Below are 23551 nucleotides of genomic sequence, written 5' to 3'. Positions count from 1 at the left end.
AAGGTATCATCACTCATTCTGCTACTAGACTTGTTCAGAAGCTGCTTTTTCAATGAGCTTAAAGAGAACAAATTTATATCTTTATAAGATTTTATTTGATTACTAAAAGCAATTATTTTATCTATCCTATAATAGCTTGTAAAATATTAAATAGCAAAAAATAATAGATCCAGGATCTTGTTCCAGGATCACTTCCACCACTGAAAAGGATGAGATAGATAAAAATATTAATAACAACGACAGCAACAATCATCAATTTCACAGCTAGACGTTGTAATGAATAGAGAGTGCTGTCCCTGGAATCAGAAGTTCTGAGCCCAAACTCAGCTTCAGACACTAGATGTGTGACTCTGAGCATGTCATTTAACTTGTCTCCCTTTGTTTCTTCATTTATAAAATGAAGATAATTGTAGAGGGCCACAGATTGTGGGGGAACTTTGGGTGTAAGACTCTTTAGCCCAGAGGAAACCCATTGACAATATCTGGTCTGGCTCCCCATTTCCCTTGGTGTTCATACCTTTTCCTGAGAAGTCAAGGAAGGCATGACCACCTGTGTTCTACTTAAAGCAAGGATACTTACAGCAGAGTGTTTACTCAGTATGATTAATGAGATGATGGTTCTCTAGTTCACATATATGTAGTACTTAGTGTAATGTAATGGTTCTACAGTTGGCACATGCTCAGTGTGCTATAGTGATGTAATTGTACTAAGGTATTTAAGAGCTGAAAGGACTTGAAATAAGCAGACTCCAGTATGTGTGAGCTTGAGCTCAGACTCCAGAGTACAGAGAGATCTTCCAGAAAGCTAACCCAGACACTACAGATAATAATAGCATCTCCCTTCCAGAGTTGTAGGAAGGCTAAACTGAGATATTTGTAAAGTACTTTGAAAACCTTACAATACCATATACATGTTTTATTGGACGACTGGGTGACAAGAGTAAATAAAATAACAATCCTGGAGTCAGGAAAATCTGAATTCAAATCTGGCTTCAAACTCTTATTAGTTATGTGATCCTGGGTAAGTCATTTAACTCTGCTTAGTTTTCTCATCTATAAAAAATGAGAAGGAAATGGCAAGCCACTCTAGAATGCCAAAAAAAGCTCCATATAGGTTCACAAAGTATTGGACACAGCTCAAATTCAAACAACTATAGAACAAAAACCACTTGGGGCAATGGTGGAGAGAATGCTGGTCCTAGCGGCAGGAATATCAGAGGTCAAATCTGGTTTCAGATACGTACTAGGTGTGATCCTGGGCAAGTCATTTACCCCTGTTTGGCTCATTTCCTCTACTCTAAATGAGTTAGAAGAGGAAATGGCAAACCACTTCAGTATCTTTGCCAAGAAAACTGCAAAGGGAGTCATTATCCCCATATGTTTTCTGCTACTGGAGTTGCACTCAAGATGATTTTGTGAACCTACAGATAATGATTGAGCTTGCAAACCATACCTCCATATAACTATGAAGGTCAGTCATTTTATCCAATTTTGAAATAATATGTACAATATTACATATCAGAAATATTATAATGGAGTCCTATCATGACTATTTTTATCTGAATTTCATCAAAATTAGATGAGAAGGAATAACATTAATGTTTTTAAATGGTAGTAATAATGATGATAAACTATCAGTTCTTTGAGAACAGGGGTTCTATCATTCAAAAATTTTTATATCCTAAGCATCTCATATGATAAGACATTTTAAAACTTCCAAATGAATAACATCTTCATATAATACTTTTGTAATATTTTTCTGCAACTTAAAAAAATTGTGGCAGAGCATGGTAATCCATAATGTAATCTGATTCATTGGGTAGGCTGAGGCTGATAGATTGTTTGAACTCAGGTGTTCTGAGCTGCAGTGGGCTATGTCTATATAAATATGAATATAGGAGGTCCAGGAGCTAGGGCAACAATGAGGACAAATTAGTCCAAGTTTAGAATGGAGCAGGTACAAAATTCCTGTGTTGATTAGGAACACTGCACTTGGAACCAGGAAGCTTATACCCAATCTCAGACACAGATATATGACTCTGAGCAAATTGTTTAACCTGTCTGCCTCAGTTTCTTCATTTATAAACTGAGAATAATAACTCCCAGAGTTGTTGTGAGGCTAAAACAAGATATTTATAAAGTGCTTTGCAAACTTTAAAATACTACCTAAATGTTTTGTTGGGCAATTGAGTGGCAGAGTGAATAAACTACCAGACCTGAGCTCAGATCTGCTGCATTAGCACCTTGGTAAGATGGGAAAACCTAGTCTTTTAAAAGAAAGTGAAAATCATCAAGAAGCAAAACATTTCAAAATTCAGACAAGAATCAGGAAAATAATTGAATAAGAAACTGGACTTCTATCATGTGCATTTTTGTTAATAGGCTGTCCCAAAATCTTGGGGTATAATATATAGCATATATCCTGTATGCATTGTGTAAGGACATATAAAAATGAGGGAAGTGAACAGAATCAGTTATATGATGATTACAACTTTGCAAAAATTAAGATTTATGATTGATGTAATAATCAGCTATGATTCTAGAGAACTGATGATGAGGCATGCTGGCTCCTTTCCAACAGAGAGTTGGACTCAGGGTACAAAATGAAAAATATATTTTTCAGATGTTTCCAATGTGTGTATTGATTTTGTTTGATTGTGATAATTTTTTTCACAAAAGAGGACTGGACTTTTTTGGTGGTGGCGGTGGTAGAATGATGGAGCCAATGATAGTTCTACTGAAAAGAAAAAGAGAAAGGAGTATAACTAATCATTTTTAAAATGCACAGAAGAAAGTGGAAGGAATTTCAGGAGGCAGAGACAAGCAGCACTCTTTCCAGGAAACTGACTTTTTTTTTTCAAAATTAATTTGGCCATGGAACATTTTTGGCTTTGGAATATGGAACCCATGGCTACTAGTTTAGAGAGACTGAGATTATATAATATGTCAGGAATAAAGAGAAGTCAGAAGGTTCCTTAAAGGTCATCCAGTCCGATTCCTTCATTTTACAGAGGAGGAAATTGAGGTTTATAAAAGAGAAATGATTTGCTCAAGTTTGATAGTGATTTGAATGCAAGCCTTCTACCTCCTAATCCAGAGTTATTTCCACTACATAATATTATAGGAAGAGTAAAAATATGGCAAAATAGTGAATATTTTGTTACAATTTGGTATTTTCAAAGGAAAAATCATTAACATTGAGATTTTCTCATAGAACTCCCATTCATATTACAAAGAATATCAGACCAAATCCTACAAAAACAGTTGATGAAAATTGCCTTTAGACATAATTGCCTCCCTCAGACACAACTGCATCATTATTCTTACCATAATCTTAATGATCAATTTACTTATTAAACAGGCATTTATGAGTGTCCACTGCTCAAGCAACATCTTTATCCCTTATTCCTCTAGTAATTTCTACTTGCAAAATACTTGGAAATTTTCCCACTTGAGTTACACTTTTTGCCAAATTTACCCTCCCACTTTACTCTCTTTCCAGTTATTTCTTGAAGTTTCCCAGAAGTGGTGGGAACAGGAAAAGCAACTCTTTTCAGGTGTTTTTGAATCAGTAGTCAGTATTAACTTATGGTAATAGAAATATGGGACTTCATAAAACTGTGTCCTCAGGAAGCAACAATCAATAAAAAGAAGGTGGCATTTGGAGTCAGAAGACTTGGTTTCAAATTCCAGGTTTGCCCCTTATTTACTTGTGTGAGCTTTGAAAATTCACTACAACTCTGGCCTCCATTTCCTCCTCTGTAAAATGAAGTGAATGGACCTCAAAAACTAAATCTATGATCTGATGATTTGCTTCCCTCTCTTCAGTTTATGTGGTTCTGTAAACAGAGCCTGTCTATTCATTTAATTATTTCTTAAACTAATAAACTTTGGAAAATTCATGTGTAGATTTCCTGAAAACAACATTGGAACAAGAAATCAGTCCCTTGGAAAGAGAATTTGCATAGTGTACTGGAAAGAAAATCTGACCCTGAAACCAACAGTTTAGGGAAAAATTCTATTTAATCATTCCCTTTATGTGTACCCGGCAACTTTCCACAGACCCATCTGTTACTGAGCAGAAAAGTCAGTCCAGAATGAAAAGTCTTGGTAATCATGGCCCAAACAAAAGCAGCAGCAATAACTATAATAATAATTAATAATAATAAAGATGATTATTCTAAGTTCTTGATGAAGATTCCTATTAAAATTATAAGGTATAAAGTAAAAAAAAAATTCCTGGAGACAGGGAAGACATAAATAGAGGCACTTCCAAATCTGCCAGTGAGTTTAGACAGGAAATAATGTTTGTATTTAGTATTGCATATAAGCAAATCTGTCTAAGGAGATTTCAAAGGCACACTCAAAGCAGCTAAGTAACTAGTGATAAACAGCAAAAAAAAAATATTCCAGAGAAGAACACAGAGTTCTGGAAAGTATTAAATGTGGCTTTATGAATAATAAATCATGTTAGATCAGAATGGTGTTTTGGAAAAAGCACTAGACTTGGAGACAGGAACTGGCTATATAGTTCTAAGTCTCGTCTCTGATACATATGAGACAAGAGTAATGGAGCAAATCACTTTATCTCTTTGGGATTTGATTTCCTTATCTAAAAAAGGAATGGGTTAAATTTGTGGGCTTTAGCATCTTCTCTGACAGGGTTAGGTCTCCAAACACATGGGAAACAATATTATAGCAGCTTTCCTTTCCTAGGTTTTCTTTGATTCTCTCTTCTTTTTTGGTTTTTGTGACATTGCTTTCTTCTCAATACACATAAAGTGTCTCAACATACATAAAGTGTCTCAACATACCTTATACCTCTTTCTGGTTCATCATGAATTTCTTGTCCCTTAAATTCTGTCCTACTGAATTTCAACATGACTAGTGTTCTCATTCTTTCTTATATGTTCAACCATCATCTCTTACTGGATCCATTCACCAAATAACTCTTAGATCCCTGAAGTGCGACCATCCACGGCCAAGGAGGTTGAGACAGACTAGTCAGATCAGTAGGAGAAGGGCCAAAAGAGAGCAGCAGTGTTATAAAAATCCAGGGAAAAGAGAGTATTCAGGATGGTCAGCAGCAACAACTATTGTCAAAATTGTTTTCATAAAGCACAGGGAAGTGGGGGAAGGGAACCCACATTTATATAGTATCTTCTATGTGTCAGGTCCTGTGCTAAGAGCTTTACAAATGCAATCTCATTTGATGTCCACAATAATTTTGTGAGTTAGGTGAGTTATTATCCCCATTTTATAGTTGAGAAAACTAAGGCATACATAATTGAAATAGCTTGTCCAAGTTTATAAGGCTATTAAGTGTCTGAGATCAGATTAGAACCCAGGTCTTTGGGACTCCACTCCCATGTTCTATCCATATGACACTGTTGAAGACTTTAGTTGAAAAAAGTCAGGGTCTCCTATTTCATCCAGGCTCATCTCCTGATCTATATTTGGCTATTGGACCCAGATGGCTCTGGAAGGGAAATTGAGGCAGGTGACCTTGCATAGCCCTTCCTCACTTAAATCCACCTCCCTGATGTTATGGTTTTCCTCAAGAACAAAGGACAAACAACAGCAACAACCTGCTGAAAACTCTACTTTTTGCCGCTAGAATAAAATATTAACTTCTCAGCCTGGCATTTAAGGCCCTCTGCAATCTAGTTTTATTTTTATTTCACATAAGGCTTCAACTTCATTTCTTCTCCAGCCTTAAAATTTCACCTCCCCTCTCCATTCATTTGATTTTAATTCTCCAAATCAGGATTGAAATCCTTCCTTAAGTCCTCCTATTAGAATTTTAATCTTCCTTCAAAGCTTAGTTTATATGCTCCCTGATCTGTGAAGCAAAATATTCCGTACTCATTTCTCATAATCAGACAAAGAATTTAATTCAGAATTTTTGCTAACTGAAAATGGTAGAGAATTGTTTAGAATGTTTTACATTAGATATTAGGAAAAATTTCTACATGGAGTTGGTAAGATCCATGAAGATAAAATACTCTTGCTCTTCTTTTGATTACCTATGAGTTAACCAATTGGGTCTACTTGATGATGCTAATATTTAGGAATGGTTTAGGGTCAATTATTGTCTAACAAATTCAATTAACATTAATGAATATCTGCTATTTATGAGACAGTGTTCTGGACAGTGCAGTTTTGTAGATGTCAATAGAATCACTGCCATCAAAGTTTATAGTCTATAAGAGAAGATATAATATGCTTATCGCCAAAATCAGGGAGAATATGATGTTACTAAGTACTTTCAGCATGCTTGCGAGATAGGTGTGTGGATTAGGTGACCACTTCTGATGCTCCTGAGTCCTTTGATTCAGCAATAAAAAAAAAAATGTGATAAAGACCTCATTATCGTGCCAATGTATGGTGAAATAGGATGACGCTCATTCCTGTGATGTATTATTTCCATGCTTCCACAATTGTGCTAACCCAAATGATATAGCTTTAAACTTTTGAACCACATCATGAAATGTAGATATTGCTATTTTTCCCCTAAATTCTGAAGCAGGAAAATTAAAAAAAAATTGTATTGAGACAAAAAATTTAGGAACAATACCAAGAAAGAGCACACATGAAAACTGATTAGCAGTAGCCTAAATAATACAGAAATCAAGGGCTCAATTAACTATCCTTTGAAATTTCATTGTAGTCTAAAAATGCAGGCTGATTTTTGAATTAACATTAAGCTAACCAAATTATATTCTTAATGTAGACCAACAATATTCCACTTTTCAAAAGTCTTCAGTGACTAAGTTGTAATATAACTGTTCTCTAAACTTACCTGAATGCCTAAATTTATATAATCTATCCCCCTGTTACACACTCTCTCCAATTTTTCATTTTCTTCATTTAACTTTCATTCATTTATTCATTCAATAAATATTCATTAAGCATTTGCTGTGTGTGGATGCTAGTGCCAGGTACTAAAGAGGTGTAAAACTTAGGTAAGACACAGTCCAAGATCCTGTAAATCCTATGGTTTAGTAGAAATAAAATTCATAAAACATAGATAACTATAATATATACTATTATATGTGTATTCAAGTTACAAAAAAGTGCTGTATAAAATCTGATTGAGAAGGTCTTTTCCAAAAAAGGAATCAGGGAAAGCCTCCTGAAGGAGATAGCGTATGAGTTAAAGGATAGTTAGGAATTCAATGTGCAAAGAATTTAGGGTTTAATTTTTCAGAAATAGTAACCTATTTGGTACAAGCACTGGGGATATATTTTGGGAGAAGGAAGAATACAGTATATAGTCAGGGGTGGGGCAAGCCTGAGTAATACAGTAGTTCAATTTGCCAAGAGCAAAAAGTATATGAAGGGGAGCAGTATGAAATAAGACTGAAAAATTAGGATGGCACCAGATTTTTGAGGCCCTTGAAAGCTAGGGAAAGTTTCAATAATGGGAACCAATAGTTATAATTTTATTTTTTTAATTTTTAAATTTATTTTTATTTTTAATTTAATTTTTTTTTTTTTTTTTGCTGAGGCAATTGGCGTTAAGTGACTTGCCCAGGTTCACACAGCTAGGGAGTGTTAAGTGTCTGAGGCCAAATTTGAACTCAGGTCCTTCTGACTTCTACTCTGCCCCCTAGGTATCCCCTAATTACCATTTTATTTAAATAGTGTGAATATTTTTAAACAGGTGAACGGCATGAATAATTCTATGATAAATGAAAAAGAAGGGTAGATAGTAGAAGTTGGATGATTTATTAGGCGATAAGTCTAGGAAAATAATAGTAAGGGCCACTGACAGTGAGATAAGAGTAGGAAAACAGAGGAAAAATGAGTGTGAAAAATGTTGCAGAAAGGATCTATCTGGTAACTGATTAGATATAAGTGACAAATTAATATGTCATATTAGGAGACAAAGGAATACAAGATAACTCCAAGATTTTAGACATGTGACACAAGGATAAATGATGGTGTCATGAACTGAAACAATGAAGTATGGAGGATTAATTTTAATTGAAAATATATAAACTTGGGTTTTGGACATGATAACTTTAATATAGTGTGGGTTTGTAGATAGAATTCTATATTTGAACTCAGAAAGACTTAGGCCCAACTTTTACCTTGAATATTTACTAGCTTAGTGTAACTTTGGGGATATTATTTAATCTCTTTGTGCTTCAGCTTTTCATTTGTAAAATAAGAATCACTTCTAAGGCCTTTCCAACTCTAAAATCTATGATTCCAATTCTGAGATGCTGAGGACATTTGGGTGTGATCGGGCATTCATGACAAGGGTCAAGACTTTACATATATACACTGTACATATATAATTTACAGAAGCAATAATGGTTGAAGTTGTAGAAGTGAATGATATTGCCAAGGAAGAAAGAGTAGAGAGACAAAAAGAAGACTGAGGATGGACCTTTGAAAAATACCAACATTTAGAAGATTGTGGGGAAAAGTCAAGAGACAGATGAAGTGATTAAGAGAAGGTGGTCATTAACAAAAATATATATTTAAATCAAAGAAAGAAAGACTACCTGGTAGTCAATAGCTTCAAAAGCTATAAAAGAGGTCCATCTGATAAAAATGAGAGCACAGAGTTTAATTTGATGATAGAATGATTTTTGTTGACTTTAGAATATATGCAATAGAATGGTAGACATGAAACCTAAATTGCAAAGAATTGAGAAGATAATTGGTAATGAGGAAATGGAGACTTTAGCTGTAGACAGTGTTTTGAAGTAGTCAGATCATAATATCAGGAGCTGGAGAAACTCTAAGATCAAGAGCAAATGAAAATGTAACTATAAACCAGAGAGTATGTGATGAAACCATGCAGGCAATTCTCTAACCTATTTAATTTAATTAGGATCTAGCCTCAGGTCTGGTGTTGATTGAACAGAGGCACAGGAATGAAGGAATAATAGAGAAGAACAAGACAAAAGAGTAAAAAACTAGTATAATTAGGGAATGAGCTAGGGGAGGAAATTTTACTGCTTGCATGACAGAAAGCTGCAGATTGTAGTTGAAGAGTGACTTCCTGAGGGAGCTCTCAGTGTGAAAATGATTTATTGACTTTAGAGAAAAAAATAAGAGAGTGACAACATGGGTGAAAACATCATGCTATAAAGCATGGGAGTGAGCACATAGCCTTGTTTTACTTCACTGGTGACTGGGAAATCTGGAAAGCATTGTCCATTGTCCAGAATCTGGGCAAATGTGACATCATGAAATTGACTTACTATTCTGATGAACTTCTTTAGGCAACCAAATTTTGGCATAATTTTCCACAAACCATTATGATTGACATGTGAAAGACCTTAGTCAGATCTACAAATGTTGATTTTTCCTGGCATTTCTCCTGGAGCTCCTATCGACTGTTCCTCAGTCCTTTGAAACTTCACTGGATTTTAGGTGGATGACTTTTTTTCAGTCTTGCCAGCAATGACTAAGAAAGAGTCTCCTCTGATTGTCACAGGACAATTTATTCCCTTTAACTTTAATAAAGATGGATAAGGAAGGCATCCTTGAACTTCTGAGGCTCCTCCTCTTGTCATATAATCTAGAAAATTTTAGTCAGCTTTTGTATGAGTAATGAATAGAATCATTACCTGGTGCTTCACTACATGAAAGCAGACTAATGGCATTCAAAATCTTTTCTTCAGTTGGAATTCAGAGAATGATTGATATGATCAGTAGCTTCAGCATTGATTGATGATGGTCTTATAAGAATACTATGGAAGTATTTATCCTATGGCTCTAGGATCATGTCCTTATCACTAATCAAGGTGACACCATCAGCACTGAGCAGTTGAGATGCACCATAGATCTCTGGCTCATAAATAATCTTCAGTGCATTGTAAAAAAACACTTTGGATTGTTACTATCAGCATAACTAAGAAATCTGCATCTCTCTAAGTTTTGATTGTTCTTTACTTTTTATGGAATTAAATGCTACCTTCTTAGAGATGGATGAACTATCCTGCTAATACATCCTATGTCATTCCATTGTTCAGTTTAGGTATGAAAGTAAGTGGAACCAACATGGAGAAGGTGGTCTCAAACAATTGTGATTATAGGTTAAGGTCTGAAGATCCCTTGAGACATACAGTCAAAGATTTAGTGTTAAAGTGACAATTTGGGAGAGGTAAAAAAAGATAGGAGACTGTGTTTAAGAGAATATCACAATTAAAGCTCTTGGTAGTGGTATTATTCCAAAAAAATGTTAAATCTATGGTATGAATTTTGGTATGTTACTGAAGTGAGGCAGGAAAGAAGACTATTAGAGTTAAGTAAATTGAGAAATTGTGTGCTCAGCATTTTAGAGGAATTTCAAGCACAAATTGAAATCCCTGAGGTTAATTTTAGGATTAAGTAGAGAGAAAGGCTATGATCTAGAAGCTAATGATGATGAAAAAACTGAGAGATTAATCTGAAAGAAGATAAATAACAATATCCAGGATGGAAAAAAAAGTAGTAGTATTTCCTGATTTCAGGAAATGTTGCTGGGGAGTTGATGATAAAATTGTTTATCTTCATTCTTAAGAGAACCAATGACAATAGAATAGTTTAGAAGCAGAATGGTTACTTTTCCTTTGGATTTTGAGACCCAGAAGGATTGGAAAAAGGAATAGATTATAGGGGAAAGGATTACAAAGAAAGAGGTGGTGTTAGAAAAGTCAGGTTTTGACGAAAATGAGAAGATGTAAGAAGGTAAATTGGTTAAAAATTTCATGTGTTGTTGTGAATACAATTTGGAACTACTCTTTCAACCCTCACTCACACTGGTAGGTTGAGGGTTGAGAAGTACTAACCAGAGAGAATTAACTTTGGGATAACCTTGAGGGGCTTTCTGAAATTTATCTTCTGAAATTTATAAGCTTCTATCCAGTGTATTCTCAATATTAACTCATCACTCCACAAGTGATTACTGTCCTAGTATCCATTAACCAATTGAAAAATACTGTGAGAATATAGCAAGAAAGACCTGAAGTTCCTATAATTATGAGCCACTCTCTTCTATTGCCTTGGTTCCTGGGGAGAACAGACCCAAGGGACTGACTGGTAACATTTCTTTCATTGGTTTGTTTCTAAGGGTTTAATTACCCATGGACAAATCACTGTCTGTCTTGTAGGACATGGTTTCTTGCCAGTTGAATCAATTCACTGCTGGACTGAGTCTCACAAATCACTTTTTGGGGATATCTCCTCATTGGATTTGACTTCTATGGCTTTATTATGGACTACCATTACCAGATCTCTGATGACTCTTTACCTTTGGAAATTCAAAATCCAGGTTGTTCTATTTCTAAAGCTTACTCATTGAAAACTAAGGAAGAATAGATATAATAGTAATAGCAGAAATAGGGAAGATCTTGGGTTCACTGCCATATGGTGGCCCTTGTGGGGAGATAATACAACCAGAGGCTACACCTACTACTTCTCTCCACACCCAGAGAATTAAAGCAGTTTTTGTCTCATTTAGCACTAGGGAAAAGAAGGAGATTTGATTTGTTTGTGCCTTTTGTAGTTCATTCTGGTTCAAAGCTAATTAAGAAGCTTTCCATTACTCCAAATTAAAGTAATGGGAAATAGTCAAAGGATATCTTAAATGCTTTTGAACCAGGGAAAGTTCTCTCCATTGTATCTAACACATATTTTGAGAACTAGGCTCATCTAATCTCTATGAAAGATGATACAAGGCAGAACACACAGAGCTCTAAGGACTTGGGTCTCCATTGGACAGTTGTCCTATTATGCAAAGATGGCAGAAGTTTGAAGAAAATAGAGTGGTGATTTGGAAGGGCTTAAAAGAATGACTTGAGTTGTTAAAATTGGTTGGAGAAAATCTGGAAAAGCATAAGGATTAAAATTAAATAATTAAAATTAAGTTGATTAATTTAATTAAAATTAAGTAGGGTGAGAATTTAGGAGGGTATGATATAAGAATGTCATTTGAATCTAGACTCAATGAACAGATTTAAAGAATTTTGAAATTCATCTCTACCTTTGAGAAGTAACTCGTGTACCACCCTCTTCATGAAACATTTTATGATATCCCAATTCCTGAGAAAAAAATGATTTCTCTTTCCTCAATATTCTCATTTTGCATTGACTTTTCCTTTGTTGTGACCTTTACTTGACTTTAGTTATTAAATTAATTAATATTTAATTAATTAAATTCCCTTTAATGTATATTTACACACATATATATTTTTTCTTATTTTTGTCCTTGAGAACAATTTTCATGTGCTCATTTTTGTATCCTCAGTGTCTAACATGATCGATGTCTAATGATTATCTGTTTAATAGAATTATATTGTGTGGGACCAATAGGCGACAATCATAATAGCTACTACTTTGGTTGCTAACTGGGCACCCAATTCTTACTGCTATCTCTACCTTTACTTTAAGACTATCATTTCTACCACAAACTTGAAGGGAACTGAAAGCCAATACACCTGGTAGAGTTAAGGCTGTAGCATTTTAGGCATACTAAAAGGTACGGATCCTAGAGATGTTCTATTTATTTCCCCCTTTCTTGCTGATCTCTGTATTACAGTTTTAATATGTGTACTGTAAATTGTACTACTTCTCCCCTTACTCTCAAGGAATTTTGAATTCTATTTGGTCTACTTGACTCCTTTACTCATGGATGGGAGAAACTAGAGACAGAGACTATATTTTTTTTAAGGAAACAAATTAAAAACAAAAACAAAGAATAATAGAGAATAAGGGGATAGATTCAGAGATTATTAGAATAAAAGAGGGACTGGAGTCAGTTATAAGCAAATATTAAATTTTCAGTTTGAGCATTTACACCTCAGAAATCAGCAATTGCTACAAAACAGTTCGATTCATTATTTTATTAATTGACTAGAGTTAACAAAGTGTTAATAGTGAGGTTAAATTTAAAAGATTGTGCCCTATAGTTTGTTCAACACTTACCAGCATACTCTGAACTGCTTTATAAATATTGCTTGAGCTGAGCAGAGTGCAATAGAAGACTCAGGGAATGAAGTCATAATCACCCTGGAAGCCTAGTGACTGTAGGCTAATAATAATAATGATAAAAAGGGGCATTTATATAATATCTTAAGGTTTACAAAGTGCTTTATATTAGTGATCTCATTGGAGTCTCACAACTTCCTGATTAAGAGCTAAAGAGAACCTGAGAGATCATGGGATCCAAGCTCTTCATTTCACCGATGAGATACTTGAGGCACACAGACTTGTCCAAGGTCACACAGTGACTAAGACAGGATTTAAATCCAGACTTCCTGACTCAGCCCAGTGTTTTTCCCATTACACCACGCTTCCTTCCTAGTAAATATGGGAAAATAAAATTTGAGACTAAGCAAATATTATTGAACTGTTCACTCTTAAAATTTTTGTGATGGGAGTTTGAGCATAGTGGGGAGAATTAATTCCTCTCTGTAGCATGAACCAGTGCTAAGATACTGCATAGAAACTACTGCAAACCCTGACTAAAGAAACACTAACAGGGAATAAAAGGGCCACAGGCACAGGACATCATTGGCTATGCGTTTTGTAGTACATAGTGACTTGGTGCAATTTTTCCTGATGCAATAAGCTATTTTAGGTGATCAGTATCATGTGATCTTTTTTCCAGTCAGTGTTCAGAGTGTGTGATAAGGAAAAAGAAAGAAAAAAAGTTTATCTTTCTTCAAGCAACAAAACTATTAGTTCTCTGTTAGCAGCCCTATTTGATAGATAATATAAGTATTCCCTCTATAAAGGGAAATCTATATCTATTTATATAGATATCTATAAAGATATATAGCTATATCTACATATCTATAAAGATGAAGAAACAGAAGTTCAAAGAGGCTTAATTATTTGTCTGATTTCATGTAACTTTTGTCTCTGAGTTTGTATCCTAACCCCAAATCTACTTGAGTTCAAGTGCAGAACTACAACTACTATCCTCAAGATGTATATAATTGATATCCTGGCTATATCCATTCACATGTAAAGATATGATGGCTTTCCCTCCATTTTTTCTTGAGAATGATTTTTATTCTATCTCCTTTTAATTTAATTCTTTGTCCCTTTTGATTATTTTACTTAAATTGTTCTGCTGCTGGGCTATTCCCACAGGTTCTCTCCTCTTCCCCTACTCCCATTTGTCTATCTTTTCACATTTTTTCTAATTTAAAATTATTATATGTCTATTTTATTCATTTTATTATTTCTATTTCTTCATTTGTTCTTCTTCTCCACTTCACTTATTTAAGCAATTAATTCAAACTATCTCATCCCTTCTAACATTTTACTAGGATTTATTCTAAGAATTTTTTTTTGATCTGACCTTCTCATTATTTATCCTGTGTGTTGAGATTTACATTTTCTGATTTCTGAATTATATTTTTACTTAACTTATTTTTCTTTATTGTATCCTTCTTGATATTAAAGATTCTGAAGCATCATGTTTGAACTCCTTTTTTATCCTATTTTTACGTTATTGCAATTAATCAATAAGCATTTATTAAGTGCCTACTATGTGTCAGACAATGTTTTAAATATTTGTTTGTATATCTTGATTCTTTCTCTTTTTCCCTCCCCTCACTTTTTTTTTATACCAAGTCTTATCAGTTTATGAGAGAAGCCCAATCAGATAGATCAAAGTCACATTTTTGTGATAGAAATTATTCTATACTCAAATTATGTTGCCTGCTCCCATGTCTTATCTTTACTATTATTGGTCTTCTTAAAGACCATAATATATTATCTCTGGTCCTATGCCACGCCATACATTGAGGGCTCATTGCCCCAGAAATGCCCGTGTGCTTTCTCCTGAGACAAGATGCTGCTTATGAAGGCACGGAATTCTGAGCTCCTGCCAGTCTCAGTGGGAGTTGGGAGCTTAACATGTATTCCAAGATGTTCCTTATTTCTTTTGCAACTGTGTGTTGTTCTCCTTAGGGAAAAAGTGATGATATCTGGTGGCTTTTTAAATTATTGCAGACATCTACAAGATCCATTTTTATGCCTTTCCTACTTGTCTATGTTTTTGTCTGCAGCTTAAATGGCTCACTACTTAAAAATGAGTTCCTATTTCTCCTCCTCCACTCACATCCTATTGTGTCTATTTTCAGCTGTGTACACAGAGTTGACAGCTGGGTGATGGGGAGTTGGAGTGGTTGGCTACAGACAGGAAAAAGGAGGAATTACAAGTTTGAAGATATCCGTGGGTTACCAAATGGTTGCCAGTTAGAGAGTGGGAGTATCTGACTATCTAAACTAATATACTAGAGCAGGAGAGGAGAAAGCAAAGGAAAAGTATGGGCAAAAAGGAAGAAATGTTGAGGGAAGGCACATATATCCCCAGGAGTTACTAGGAGCAGTATACATTTTAATCGAATAGTTTCCATTGGTCCTAAAGATGAAAGCCCAGAGCTCCAGTAGCTCCATCAGATCCACAAGTTGAAATAAGGCAGGCAGGGATCCAGGAAGCTCCTTGGTTCATCTTACTACATGATAGATCCCAGGATCAATTTCCTACTCTTTTGTTTTTCCTTACCTAGGAAGTAAAATGTAGCCAGAAACTTTAGCACTTAGAAGAAAAACACAATGGATAGAATAGAAGACATGGGATCTAGGATTTTTTTTTTTTAATAGCTTTTTATTTACAAGTTATATGCATGGGTAATTTTACAGCATTGACAATTGCCAAACCTTTTGTTCCAATTTTTCTCTCCTTCCCCCACCCCTTCCCCTAGATGGCAGGATGACCAGTAGGTGTTAAATATATTAATGTATAAATTAAATCTAGGATTGTTTTTAAATGATGCTACACTGTTAGTTCATAAAGTCTTGATCCTGCTTCTAAATTAGCATTATTTTTCTAGGAATGGGCTTTTACATCTTCATGATTATGTCAGAACATCTTTAGGAGAACAGCAGGTACAATCTTAGGCCTTTGCACACTCAAGAAACTGTGTAGAAAAACCTGAAAGAATCCTCCTACAGCCACATTAGAAGTATTCATGAAAGTCTTGGCTACTGTGCTATCTGTAAGCCAACACAGCTTCCTGGGCAACAATGGCATTATTGAATCATCGAGATAAAAATGGGAATGGTCAATGACTCAACTGAGAAAAAATGGATATCCATTTCAGTACCAATTTCCCCCAAAGTGGTATCCTCCTAGATCTTGTTGATATGTGGGAATGACCCAGTTTGGTAGTTGTTTATGCATTATAATCACCAGACATTATTTTTCTGTTCAGGGTAAAATTCTTTTTTTTCCATGATGGGTTTTCCATTTTTGGAAAAAAAGGCATAATTTTACCATTTATCTTTGTCTTTACACCTCTACATGGATAAATTAGTAATTTTTTTTCTTTTAGTTAGGGATTGTTGATCTTCTGCAGTAAATTCTAGAAGCAGACCCTGAATGAGAAGAAAGCAAGAGTCAGCCAGACTGGATAGGTTCCAATGACTGCCTTGTTCTTCTCCTGTTTCAAATGTTGAACTTGGTGTCTTGCCTGGGAAGCTGATCCTCATGTGCTCTGTTGTGAATTGGCTGAAGTGATCTCAGAGCCATGGGAATTCAGCTGCTGGCTCTAGAGCAGGACTTTTTAAACTTTCTGTCATGGACCCTTTGGGCAGTTTTGTGAGTTTAGGGATCCCCTTCTCAGATGTTTTCAAATGTATAAAGTAAAACATGTAAGAAATGATTACAAAGAAAACCAATTATATTGAAGTACTTTATTTTAAAAATTCAAGTTCATGGATCATGGATCAATCCCTGGTTAAAAATCTCTACTTATGCAATTTTCAGCTTCTGAAATAAAATATCTGACTAACAGAGGTAAGTTTTCTTTTCACAGGACAGACAGATACATCATTTTTACTGGATATCCAAAGAGTGAATAAGAGAAACTTCTCTAGAGAAAGCTTCCAATCTCTGCCCTACAAATCATGGAATCTCACTCTCTGCTGCACTATGACCAATGAAACGAGCTGGTTCAAGGACTGTCATAGCATTATTAGGTACACCCATGTACCTAGCCCATGTAGAAAACAGATGACTGAAAGTTTCCAAAGGCTGCTGGTTGTGTTTAAAGGGAGAGATTGGGAAAATAAGAGACTCAGCCATAATGGACAGCAGTAATTTTATTCATAAACTATTGAATTGTTTACACTTTTGCTCACAAATAGAAGACCCCAAGGTGGCTTTATTCATAAAGACAGATTAAGGCAGTTAAAGGCCCTTTATCAGGATAGCAGCAACCATTATAGGATATTCCAAAGGAAATCTGTTCTGGAACATCTGGAAAGTAGACTGCTAGTGGGAGATTGCATTCTCTCTCTCTCTCTCTCTCTCTCTCTCTCTCTCTCTCTCTCTCTCTCTCTCTCTTTCTCTCTTTCTCTCTTTCTCTTTCTCCTCTCTCTTTCTCTTTCTCTCTCTCTCTTTCTCTCTTCTCTCTCTCTCTCTCTTTCTCTTTCTCTTTCTTTTTCTTTTTCCTCTCTTCTCTCTCTGTCTTGGTTTCTCTGTTTCTCTTTCTCTCTGTCTCTTGTCTTTCTTTCTCTATATATAATTCACTAGCTCATGGGAAGGGTAAATGGTACCTGAATGAAATGTTCATGTTGGTCAAATTAGGGATTTTCAAAGAATCTCAAAAGGAGAAGGGAGTAAAAGGGAATTTAGATTTAAACACTTTCTGCTTTTGTGGTGAAATTGAGTAGATTGTTTGCAGCATAGAAGGAAAAGAGGCCTGGACTACCTTCAAAATTGTACCAAATGCCAATTGTACCAATTACATTTCCCAGGGTGCCATGTGGAAATGAGAATAGTTGGAGAGTTTGGAGACCCTGGGTAAGGGGCACACAGGAAGAAGAACATAACTGTGAAGTTTTAGAATATATAATTCACTAGCAGTACGACAGGCAAGAGGGTGAGTGGGAAGGGAATAAAGAGCAAGGAGTTCATTCTGTCCACTCCTTTTTAATGGACAGATTCCACTCCCAGGTGAGGTGGTTATGTTTGTCATCATCAGTGAAAAAGGACTTGTTGTGGTAAGTGCCCCGGGCTATCATGCCCTTGGGGGCCTCCTCTGGGGGTGTCAGGAACTCATACTCATCTAGCCGAGGCCCATAGCTGCCAACCATAAATGTCGCTTTGTCCACTAAAGGAAAGAAACATTCATTAGGAAGACTGTCATTCAGAATGACAGTATTAATGACATTATGGAGAATATGCAAAGACCAAGTCCTAGATTACTGGTGTCCAATGGGTGAAAAAAATTCTAGACTAATAATACAATGAATGTCTAATGACTCCTTGGCTACCAATAACAAATTGTATGTTCTTGATATATATATATATATAAATAAAATATATATACATATAATTTTTATCTATATATTATATATACATAATTATTTAATATTTTATATATATTTAAATAATTTAACTTCCTGGAACTTATTTCCAATATTGTAAAAAAGGAGATTGGCCTGAATGATCTGTAAGGGTTTTTTGCTTCTAAAATTTGATTATTCTGTATAAACATAATGTTGACCTTTTATAGAGAGAGGGTATTATTTGGATCATCAGAAAAAGCACAAGGAATTGATTGTTGTTGTTATTATTCATCCTTCTTTATCCAAGAGGACATCAATGGCAAGGCAAAAATAAAAAAGACCCATGATTGCCCTGGATATAAGGAATCAATAGTTGAAGCCAATCATAGGTTGATAGAAAAAAAGGAAAGCCATGAATCAGGGAGTGAGATTAGCTACAGTGAGTAGGTGGCCATCCAGAGAAGCATATCTAAATGTATATCTGAATGATAGTCAAGTAGAAAATAATAAAAGGATTTCATCAAGTGCTATTAATAGGTCTGGAGGAGTAATTGTAGACCTCTTATAGCTATTCTTTTTCTTGTTGTATGTCTGACATTATGCTATAAATCCATGTATAGTCAAAAGATGGCACAGGGTTTGTTTATTTGTTTGTTAAAATTATGTTTCTATCATCTATCCATTTATTCATTTGTTCATTTAATTTTGGGAGATACTGAGCCCTGAAGGTAGTCAATCCAGATTATTCAAGACAAAACATCTCTTTTGATGATACTTGAATAATTATTGACTTCCTTTGTTTTCCAGATTCACCAGATAATATCTCAATAATCCAGCGTGTTATAGCTTTGGTGTAAGTCTGGTCTGTGTAAAAATAATATTGTCCTCTTGCATGTGGAAAGGGATTTTTATTCTTCAAATGCTTTCACATGCATTTTCTCATTTTATCTTTTCTTCATAGAGGTAATGTGGGGTAGCAGATACCGTGCTAAATTTGGAGTTGGGGATAGTTGGGTTCATGCCCCATTTCCTACACTTAGATTCTCTTTTCTTCATGATAATTTTAGATAATACTTGAAGCAGCTGAAGCCCAAAGAAGTTGAATGATTGACCTAAGTATAAATAATTAAGGACTAGCCCAATGTTCTTTTCACTAAATAATGTTTACACATTGATAGAGTTTGAAAAATGTGGAGTCTCTTACCTTTAGCTCCAGTCCTGAAAGTATGCTGCACATATTTCAGCCCTGACACAATATCCTTGTTCACCTACAAGAAGGAAGTGATCCTAAGTCAAACAAATGGTGACCATACAGATTTCATTCTCTTCCTCATCAATTTTAAATAGCAGAAGCTTTTCTCTTCAGTGTCTTAGCATGAAAGAGATTGAGTAGAATAAAATGAATTGAACAAGTAGGAAGATGGAAACTAAAGGGCAGAAAATACAAACTCTACCTGCTACTATTACCTCTTTGAGGTTATTGGACACTATGACACCAAAATATTTATAGCAGCCTTTCATATGCTCAATTAGAACATACCTCATGGAGCTGGACTCATGTACTTTGGTTCTTTGGGAAGAAACCAAATGCCTCTGGCTAAAGAACATAAATGAATAATGGATCTGGCTTCCAGTATTTTTTGAAGTCAACCTCTTGATTGGGACATAGCTTTCCTTTGGACTTTGAGGGGTGGTGGTGATTTTCCTTCACATTCTCATCTCCTTTCCCCCAATGCCTTCCCCCACCCCAGCAAAGGTCACCACATACATATGGCAGTAAGAATATGTGCTTGCTGAGGTAGTTGTGAGACACAAATCCCTAGATAACTCTTGGGTTTTGTGTTTCTTCCCATAAACCTAGATCCCTGAACAGTGATCCTGAGAGATGAATATTTCTAATAGATAACTGAGAAAAAATACCTATAACAAATTTACCTTATGAAGGTCTCATATCCAACAATGTATGAGAAACTGATTCAAATTTATAAAACTAAAAACTATTTTCCAATAGATGAATAATCCTAAGATTAGAAATGGGCAGTTTTCCAAGGAAGGAACCCAAGATATCAATGACCATTAAAGAAAAAAAGTCTGAATTATTAATAATTAAAGAATTAAAGTTCTACCTCCTACTCATCATACTGGCAAAGATGACAAGGGAGGAAAATGATCAGTGTTGCAGAGATTGAAAGAAAATGGGCATACTAATACACTGATATTGAAGCTATGAAATGGTTTGAACTTTCTAGAAAACAATTTGTAATAATGTCCAAAAAGCTACTAAACTGTGCACCCCTTTGACTTATTTCTTGTCTATTGGCTTGTACAGTGGGAACCAGAGTGTGGAAGCATGATCTTGAATATCACGGTCAATTGTAAATAGCAAAAAACAGTTCTATCTCATGGGAAAATGTGCATGTGATGCTGGGCCATCCCTGGCATTATGCCTTCTTTGTTCTATTTTCATATAATTTCTGGCCTAAGAGTAGTGAGGAGATCTACCACTGTCCTGCTGCTGTCCACAGGATAGGCCTTGTGAGTAAGCTCTCCCTCCCCCTCCCCCAAACAAAAATCTATTTAATTCCCAAATGTGAAAAAAAAAATCTAATTCCTCCAGAAAGGTAATGGATTTAAAATATAGAATGAGACATACATTTTTAAACATAAGCAATATGAGAATTTTTTTGCTGAGTTATTATTTAGCCCTTTCAGTCTTTTATAATTCTTTTGGAATTTTCTTGGAAAGGATGAGTGATTTGCCATTTATTTTTCCAGCTTCTTTTGCTGATTTAATTTTGGGAGAAACTGAGGCAAATGGGGTTAAATGATTTGCCCAGAGTCATACAGCTAGTAAGTGTCTGAGGTCAGATTTAAACTTAAGAAGATGAATTTTCCTGATGTGAAGACCAGAATTTTATCCATGTGTCACCTAGTTGCCCCTTGCTGAATTATACATATTTGTAATGAGAGTTTTATTTTTTTAAATTTCTTTTTTATTGCTCATTTGGGAAAAAAATAATAAATGCCTTTACAAATAAATATATATGTATACCTACATATATATATTTATTTATTGTAGCTTTTTATTGACAAAATATATGCATGGGTAATTTTTCAACAAAGACCCTTGCAAAAACTTCTGTTCCAACTTTTCTCCTCCTTCCCCTTCCTCCTCCCCTAGATGGCAGGCAGTCCTATACATGTTAAATATGTTAAAAGTATATGTTAAATACAATATATGTGTACATATTTATACAGTTGTGTTGCTACACAAGAAAAATCGGCTTTTAGTAAAAATAACCTGGGAAGAAAAACAAAAATGCAAGCAAACAATAACAGAAAGAGTGTAAATGCTATTACATATGTATTTTAAAAGATGTGTGCATGTCAAGTTTCAGTAGTGAAATCTGAGAGCTCAGTGGAGTGGGAGGTACTTTGGAAAGTATGACTTCCTTGGAGGAGAAGATAGCCATTGTCAGGGGGATGCTGCAATGAAAAGACTCAGAACCTGGTTTGGCAGAAGATTTGGATATGTGAGTTGCTCCACAATAACACAGATCTGAGATGAATGTGAATTATCTGTTGCCCTGTCCTACAAAATTGTATTTTTCTATAGGAAATTCATAACTGTGTAAGTTACTGCTTCACATTTTAAATATGCAATGCTGTGAGTCTTAATATTTTGAGCATCTTTTGTGGGAGGAGGAATTTATTAGCTATACTATATATACATGATATCTACTATCCACATTCAATACCCTTTGCTAGAAAGGACCCCAATAACCACTTTCAGGGATACTCTAGATGGTATAGTAGAGAGAGTTCTGGGCTTAAGAGTCAGGAAGATTCATCTTCTTGAGTTTAAATATGGCCTTAGACACTTACTAACTGTGTGACCCTAGGCAGGTCACTTTACTCTATTTGTCTCAGTTTCCTCAACTGTAATACAAGCTGGAGAAGGAAATGGCACACTGTTCTGGTATCTTCACCAAGAAAACCCCAAACAGGGTCACTAAGAGTCAAATAAAATTAATGAATATAGACTGAATCATATCTAAACTTTGTGTGCATTTTCTGCACTTCTGGATGGGATCCATGAATTAAAGAGTACAGGAAAAACCTACATTGGTGGGGTTTAAGCTTCCCCCAGGAAGCTGGTTGCACCTGACCCCAGAGCTGGAGTTGCTTTGTGGGATGGACTCCTCTAGGCTACAGTTGACTCAAAGAACTGTAAGCAGTATTTTTATAATCTCTTACTTGGTGATTATCATAGTGAGCTAGATCTAATATATATAATTATCGTCTCTATGCAGATATCCCTAAGGTAAGGTAATATCCAGGTCTTGCCTCTCTCCTGAGCTCTAGTTTCATCTTTGTGATTTCAAACTGGATGTCTGATAGTTATTTCAAACCCCATCATATCCAACTTATAACATTTTCCCCAAATCAGTCATATTTCTTCCACATTGGAAGGGTAGGAGATTACAGGTACGTGGAATATTTCATATACTGTCAGAAATTGGTGCCATATTGTTTAATTTTGTTGAATTGCTTTTTTTCCCTTTTTCCTCTCAAAATCTTTATTATGAAGAATGACATGCTGGGTAAAGAAAGGAGCAAGCATTTATTTGGAAATTAATGTGACTTAAAAACAAAAGATGTCAGAAAAAGTTATATTTAAAAATTTTTTTGGACCTTGAAGGAACATGGAATGGTTTCTTCCTGAGTTTTAATTATATATTTTCTATGGATAGTAGATATCATGTATATATATATAGTTCTGCTCTGGAACTAATCTTTGTGACTAGCCTGTCATATGTCATATGAATGATGTCCATTTTATCTTTGATTTTTAGGTGTTTTGCTTTGTTTTGTTTTGTTTTCTTTGGGGCTAGACTTGTGATTTCATGAGTATAGGGAGCTCCTGGGGAGATATTCCTATTCTCCATTCAAATCGGCATCTACTCTGCAATTTTTATTTTAAATAGCTAGGTAAAGAGAAGGCTGAAAGGGTTGAGTTCAAATCTCTTCTAAACCACTTACTAATAGTATGACCATGGGAAAATCACTTAACTATTAAGTCTGCTTAAGTTTTCTCATCTGTAAAATGAGGGAGTTGGAGTCTATGGCCTCCCACATCCCTCCAAATTTTTGATTTTGTCATTATAATCTTAGACAAATGTTTGGAGGACCCTGACAAATTCAGTGACCTATCTAGAATCATACTATATAGTCAGTA

The 23551-nt window shown here is 35.1% G+C and overlaps 1 protein-coding gene across 7 annotated transcripts in view; it reads right to left on the bottom strand.

Moving 5' to 3' along the window:
* Positions 1-17488: 17488 nt before the first annotated feature.
* Positions 17489-23551, bottom strand: part of ARHGDIB (Rho GDP dissociation inhibitor beta) — a 73268-nt gene continuing 67205 nt past the window's right edge. For all 7 annotated transcript variants that reach the window (XM_052000747.1, XM_052000752.1, XM_052000751.1 and 4 more), the window contains exons 5-6: positions 19517-19580; positions 17489-18134 (exon numbers count right to left, since the gene is read on the bottom strand). In XM_052000747.1, coding sequence (XP_051856707.1) covers positions 17935-18134; positions 19517-19580 — 264 coding nt within the window. In that variant the 3' untranslated portion in view covers positions 17489-17934. The remainder of the gene's footprint in view (positions 18135-19516; positions 19581-23551) is intronic.

Source organism: Antechinus flavipes, chromosome 5 (assembly GCF_016432865.1).
Source record: "Antechinus flavipes isolate AdamAnt ecotype Samford, QLD, Australia chromosome 5, AdamAnt_v2, whole genome shotgun sequence".
Lineage (NCBI taxonomy): Eukaryota > Metazoa > Chordata > Mammalia > Dasyuromorphia > Dasyuridae > Antechinus > Antechinus flavipes.
The sequence above is the reverse complement of the archived record's forward strand: the minus strand, read 5'-3'. Positions and strand labels throughout refer to the sequence as shown.